Source organism: Palaemon carinicauda, chromosome 5 (genome assembly GCF_036898095.1).
Source record: "Palaemon carinicauda isolate YSFRI2023 chromosome 5, ASM3689809v2, whole genome shotgun sequence".
Classification (NCBI taxonomy): domain Eukaryota; kingdom Metazoa; phylum Arthropoda; class Malacostraca; order Decapoda; family Palaemonidae; genus Palaemon; species Palaemon carinicauda.
In genome coordinates, this window is record NC_090729.1 from 171,330,915 (window position 1) to 171,338,414 (window position 7,500).

General features: G+C 35.0%; 1 protein-coding gene across 1 annotated transcript in view; it reads left to right on the forward strand.

Moving 5' to 3' along the window:
* The first annotated feature begins 352 nt into the window (after nt 1-352).
* The window catches only part of LOC137641264 (SCAN domain-containing protein 3-like), an 8,040-nt gene continuing 892 nt past the window's right edge, over nt 353-7,500 (forward strand). The window contains exon 1 of the mRNA XM_068373693.1: nt 353-443. Coding sequence (XP_068229794.1) covers nt 353-443 — 91 coding nt within the window. The remainder of the gene's footprint in view (nt 444-7,500) is intronic.

The window sequence follows — 7,500 nt, forward strand, 5'->3', positions numbered from 1 at the left end:
ACCGTTTGCACCTTTTCCTTTTCCAATACCTCCTCTCTACCATTATCTGGAATTTCTTCACCACGCGTCTGCTATTCATCGTTTCTTTTATTTCCGAGATCACCTTTCCTTAATTTTCCTCTTTTCAGTTCCAACCCTTTTCCTTTCTTCCACTGCCGCTTCCCGTAATAAGCTTTTTTGCTTGGCTTGGATATTTTGAATGATCATTTTAGATATACAGGTCACTCATGAATTGCACGAGGAAGGGACAGAGATATTGGCCTAGTGGGGAATGTCCGAGACTGACCATCTAGATATATTATTAGTTCATAAGCCTGCTTTCCATCAAGCTAGGACCAGGGAGGGCAAGGTAATGACTGCTGATGACTCAGCATGTAAACCTATAGGCTCTCCAAATTCCACACCAGTAGCTTACAAGGAAGATAAAGTTGTAGATAACACAAGTAACTATCAAGCTCAAGCTGGCCTCAAACACCCGTCAAACAGATTGCAATGTAGGAGCGTTTCAAATGGGCAACCACAACTTTTGATATTAATTTCCTTCATGAGGGGCTATACCTTTTTTTTTTTTTTTTTTTTTTTTTTTTTGACACTAGGGGTTTTTATGAATTGTTTTCCAATCCCATAACACTTCTTTTTTATTTCAAAATTACCTTTACATAAAAGGCTAGTGGAGTTTAACTAGTTCATTACCTTCAATACAGTGTCCTTTTTCTATAAGATGACTATGTTCACAGTATGCCTTACACATAAAAAAAAAAACTTTAATTTTGACATAAAATATGTATAGTAAGTATCTAGGTTTTGTCATTTATCCAAAAACCTAAAAAATATTCTGCTATCAAACTTTCCTACAATAATGAGGAAACAAAGAGACTAAAAAGAAACAGAAGAAATATAAAAAAGACATTGGACCTTCATTCAAGGATTGATTCAGAGGAAATAAAAAAAAAAAGTGATAAACAATCTGTGTGTGTGGGACTATCTGTCAGTGTGTATTCATATGCATACATAGTTTTATTTAAATCATTCCACCATGACTATTGAAGTTTCTGGCATCAAATAAACTATCATTTTATGAAGGTAAACAAATGCAATTACTACCATTCAGTAAGGAAGATAGATAATCTCGTTTACGAAAGCTTAAAATAAATCATTATACCGATAACCATGAAAATCAAACATCAAGTAAGGGAACTAGACTTATTTGGAAACGCCTTGTAGTTGGTTGGCCAGGGCACCAGCCACTCGTTGAGATACTACTGCTAGAGAGTTATGGGGTCCTTTGACTGGCCAAGCAGTACTACATTGGACCCTTCTCTCTGGTTACGGTTCATTTTTTGCTTTGCCTACTTATACACCGAATAGTCTGGCCTATTCCTTACATATTCTCCTCTGTCCTCATACACCTACCAACACTGCGATTACCAAACAATTCTTCTTCATCTAAGGGGTTAACTACTGCACTCTAATTGTTCAGTAGCCACTATCCTCTTGGTATGGGTAGAAGAAATTCTTTAGATATGGTAAGCAGCTCTTCTAGGAGAAGGACACTCCAAAATCACACCATTGTTCTCTGGTCTTGGGTAGTGCCATAATCTCTGTACCATGGTCTTCCACTGTCTTTGGTTTGAGTTTTCTTGCATGAGGGTACACTCGGGCACACTATTCGATCTTATTTCTCTTCCTCTTGTTTTGTGAAAGTTTTTATAGTTTATATAGGAAATATTTATTTTGGTGTTGTTGATGCACTTAAAATATTTTACTTTTCCTTGTTTCCTTTCCTCACTGGGCTATTTTCCCTGTTGGAGCCCCTGGCTTATTGCATCCTGCTTTTCCAAATAGGATTGTAGCTTAGCAAGTAATAATAATAATAAATGGAATTTCCTTCAATACAAAATCGATTTTTTAATTGCATGAAATTGTCCAGTTGACACATACAGAACCATGACATTTTTATCTCAACTTCACAATGCAATATTTACTTTCTCCTCCAGTTATGGGGTTAATTTGATTTACCGTTGATGGAAACCCCTGGAAAAATTGTCATGGATTTCTTAAATTCACCAAACTTTGTTATCAAGGATTACTCCTTTAATCTCGTCTAGCTGATGTTCAGGTTTTTTTTTTTTTTTTTTTCGGTCGATGATAATTCATGTGATGTAAGCCACATTCAAAGCAACTGTAAAACTACTTGAAATACATACACATAAATATATATATTTTATTATATACATATGCATATGATATGTAATCGTTATAAACTTGAAACTGGTTGGCTGGTAGGTGGCACTTATTGAGTGAACGTTGCACGTGCATGCATACGTAAATACACCAATACAAACAATCAATAACACACTATAATCGTGTTCGTGTTATGCTTTCTTTGTAATACTGAAAACGTGCCACATACTACATGTATTGCCATATGCATTTGTTAGGCTTTGCTTGTGTCATACCTTGACTTAGTAACACTATGTGGTATCTTAAGCGCATGCATGAGTCCGTGTCTTAGTTTCATATTATGAGGTGTATGCATAGTCGACTTGAAGTAGCCAACATTACTATGACACTAGGTTAATCTATTATATTGGTAAGAGCATGATGTTGTACACGTATTATATCGTATATGTACGATGTTTTACGTGATTATAACATCATATAATGTTTGGCACCGTATGTGTACTACTCATATGTGTTCATATGTCTTGCAATCGTGTACGGGTGAAGACACCAGAAATGAATTGTTTTCATCTTTTAAAAATAACATTTGTCAAGAAGCCTTAGAGTTCTTAACGGAGATCAGGTGGTCACTTTTCTTGAATCATCCGTAACATCCCGTCTCAAATTTTTCCTGACACTTCCTTTTATTACTTCATTATTCTTCAATAATCCTCTTGTGATTCTTCCTTTCTTATTCTTCTTTTTTCTTTCTTCCTCTCTCCTTGATAATCCTCTTCATCCTTATTTTAACTAATTAAGAGGGTCATTATGTCGACCCTCATTTCAGTCCCCTCGTCTTGTTCGTCTTTATTCTTCCTGTTGCTTCGGTTTTATATCATTAACTATGTTTAATTCCAAAATTATTTTAAATGATTTTAGTTTTTATTTCTAAAATATTTTTATTCTTCTTCCCATAAAATTCTTAGATATGCAACAAGAGATCAGGATTCCGGTGAGGTGGACAATGTGTCAAAATGTACAATTAATTCATTTATCATAATTGTAAGGGTTTTAGCCTTTTCTGCTATAATGGATGCAGATGATATGAGATTATTTGATGTAAATAATCTTTTAAACATTTCAGACTTGTTTAAAAGGTTGAAAATATTACTGGTACGCCAGATAGGATGAGAGATTGTTCCTCGGAAGAAATGATTGACTTCCAGAAAAATTTGATTTATTTCATTGTCAAATTTATCTGCTTGTTCAACATAGAATAAGCTGAGATACGTAAAAAGTATTCAAACATTTACTTCTCTCTCTCTCTCTCTCTCTCTCTCTCTCTCTCTCTCTCTCTCTCTCTCTCTCTCTCTCTCTCTCTCTCTCTCTCTCTCTCTCTCTCTCTTAATTCAGATAGCTATCAGGAATAGAAAGAATCAAAGGTATCATGATCATTTCAAGTAAATGATTGTTTGGGAAATTTGAACTTTGAAGCCCTCTGAAACTAGTCACTTGAACATTCTTATTATCTTCATTGTCTGTCTGTCTTACAGTCTGTTCTTTTGTCTGCCTGTCAGTCCATGTCCCAAGCTGTTTTACCTGGTTCCTTTGTTGTTACAAAAGTCACTACTTTTCTATTTTGAAAGTTGAGTTATGGAGTGGCAATTTGCAAGGAATGAAGTGTATTGGCGGATATGGGTATGTAGTAACTACAAACGCTTTGATATTCTCACTTTCTTCTGGTTTCCCTCTAGATTCAGAAGAGAGGAATTTGAAGGTCTAATTTATCACTTATGGTTCAAGGTACCAAACGGAAAGGATAAAGGTAGATGGGAATAATCTTTATCACCTAATTGGGAGTAACGAATATTTCACCACGAGGTGGAAGTTGGTGTTTTGAGGTTAAATTAATTTCCAGATCATGAATCAAAGATATTTTTTTCTATTCATAGCCTACTTTTTCATAAATTATATAAAAATATGCTCGTAAATATCTAAGTAATGTAGAATAATTCAGGACAAGAAAAAAGATATAATAGTTTTTTAAAGACAATTTGTTTATTATATATCTATGATACAAGTTGAATGTCATTTACAGCTTATAAACGATTCAACAAAGCAATAGATATACATTTGTACGAATATACCTGTGTACTGTATATCATTTGCATAAAATATTGCTAAAATAATAACACTAATACTAACCTTGTAAATATTTTTCATTAGAAGTGCTCTTTCAAAATTGATATTCATTAATTGCGTATTTGAATGGAAAAAAACATGTAAATAAACCTCTACGTAACAATTGTCTATTGGCTTCTGAGCAAGTGCTGAATATTCACTGGCGATGTGGTTGATGATTTCTTCTTATGCATTACATATCCTGCACTTTGACGAGATGTTAGTTCCTTCTATGGCTCACTGAATATGCCTTGTTCTTATGGCCTGATCTTGTGTTGCCTAATTATCCCTTCTGCTTCCTTCTTAAGTTCTCTCTGTAGCCAATGCCATATTTCCTTACTGGCAAATTCTCCAGCATGTCCCAGGAATAGTCCATTATTATTATTATTATTATTATTATTATTATTATTATTATTATTATTATTATTATTATTATTATTATTATTATTATTATTATTATTAGCTGAGGAGTTTTTCATACCCTTGACATATTGGAAAATATCAATTGAATAGTATCCAGCCAGCATTTGTGATTGTAATGTATAGCTTGAGTAGCGTTGTAAAATGGCTGAGGAAACAGGGAGAAATATGTTATCAATGTGTCGGGCTATTAAGCGTTTGTGTAGGCCAAAGTGGTCCAACCACAGGCCCGCGGACCAAATTTGGCCCGCCAGGGGATTTTTTTGTGGCCCTAAAACACTGACCTAACTATGCAGTATGATTTAATGTGACGAAACCTTACTGGACATAAAATAATCCCTGCAGAATGCTAAAGATAATTGAAAAATTATCAACAATGAAATAGAATTTAAATCATACATTTCATTATTCTCTCTCTCTCTCTCTCTCTCTCTCTCTCTCTCTCTCTCTCTCTCTCTCTCTCTCTCTCTCTCTCTCTCTGTCTCTCTCCATCACATGTGTTCAATGCTAATATTCAGTTTACTTTTGATGGTAGATAGAATAATAATGATAACAGTAATAAGAATATATATATATATATATATATATATATATATATATATATATATATATATATATATGTATATATATATACAGTATATATATATATATATATATATATATATATATTTATATATATATATATATATATATATATATATGTATATATATATATATATATATATATATATATATATATATATATATATATATATATATATATTTAAATATATATATACATATATATATATATATATATATATATATATATATATATATATATATACATATATATATACAGTATATATATATATATATATATATATATATATATATATATATATATATATATATATATATATATATATATATTTACATATATATACAGTATATATATATATATATATATATATATATATATATATATATATATATATATATATATATATATATATATACATATACAGTATATGTGTAGATATATATATATATATATATATATATATATATATATATATATATATATATATATATATATATTACTGAGAAGATTTAAAGACAACCACTAGTATATATCGAGGATGGAGCCCCTGAAGTTTCGAATGATTTTTGGCTTGCCTCCGTTTTGCACTCAAGTACTATTGCTCGCAAAGTCTTTTCATAATATGTCAAAGTAAAAAGAGAAAAGGCTCTGATGTGAACAGAGCATATGATATAAAGTGGGAAGAAGAATGTTGTATGGCAAGAAACAGTTTCTGTTGTTAAGGAATACATCGTTGGAAGGCACTATGAGACATTGCTGTACCAACCGTGTGTCACAGAATTGTACATAATTCCTTTTGCATATATTATGCTTGTATCTTCGTTCAACCGTGTGTCACACAATTGTACATAATTCCTTTTGCATATATATGCTTGTATCTTCGCTCTTCCCTCGCACTAAACGAACATGAAAATTCATGTCTGCTGTTTTCCTCTGTAACATTGTCTGTCTTGTTAACTTGTTATGTCCTGTGGCTTGAGGTTTTGAATATAAAGGAGAGTGTTCTATAATAATATTACTCAGTTGATTGCATCCTTCACGTCCCTCCGTTGGGAAGACTTTCCCCTCGAAGACTCCAACACCACCCTCCTCTGTGACGTCAGTACTGGTAGACCGCGACCTTGGATTCCTGCTCCCATGCGCCGACAGGTGTTTGATTTCATTCACGGCCTTTCACATCACTCGTGCCGTTCTACTGTACAGCTGCTGAAGGCAAAGTTCATTTGGCACGGCATTTCTAAGGATGCTAAGGATTGGGTCCGCGCCTGTACTTCTTACCAAACTTCCAAAGTACACCGACACACGGATTCAGGAGTGGGCACCTTTCCTCAACCTCAGCGTCGTTTCGCACACATTCACGTTGACGTTGTAGGCCCCCTACCCACATCACAAGGACATCATTACCTGTTTACCGTCATCGACCGCTCCACTAGTTGGCCTGAAGCCATTCCCATGGAAACTGCAACGTCCGCGTCATGTACATCTGCCTTACTTTCTGGATGGATTTCAAGATTCGGTATCCCTGAGCAAATTACTTCTGACAGGGGAACCACTTTCACCTCTCAATTGTAGACGTCATTAGCGAATCGCCTGGGCATCACCCTATATCAGACAAAAGAATGGTGGAACGTTTTCATCGCACCCTCAAAGCAGCTTTGATGTCCCGCTGCAAGGATTGCAACTGGTTTACTCAGCTCCCCTGGGTCCTCCTGGGACTAAGGACCACTCCTAAAGACGCCCTCGACGTCTCGGCAGCTGAAATGGTGTATGGCGACCCGTTGGTCGTCCCTGCCAAATTTTTTCCTTCTTCAACCTCCTCCGACGATCTCCAGCGGATACGTCACGTTGTGGGAAAATTTACTCCGTGCCGTCAGACTTACAAGCCTCCAGCGAAGCATCACATACCAACGAACTTGCATTCTGCAACGCACGTCTTCCTGCGCAACGACACTAGCAAGCCACCACTAACGCCCCCTTACACGGGCCCTTTCCTTGTGATCCGACGCAGTCCGAAAGCATTCCTCCTAAACGTTCGTGGCAAAGAAGACTGGGTCTCCATTGATCGTTTAAAACCTGCTTATCTTCTGCCAGATGACCCGCCTACAGTTTGCCTCTCTAGATCAGGGCGCCCTATTTGACATGTTCAGTATGTC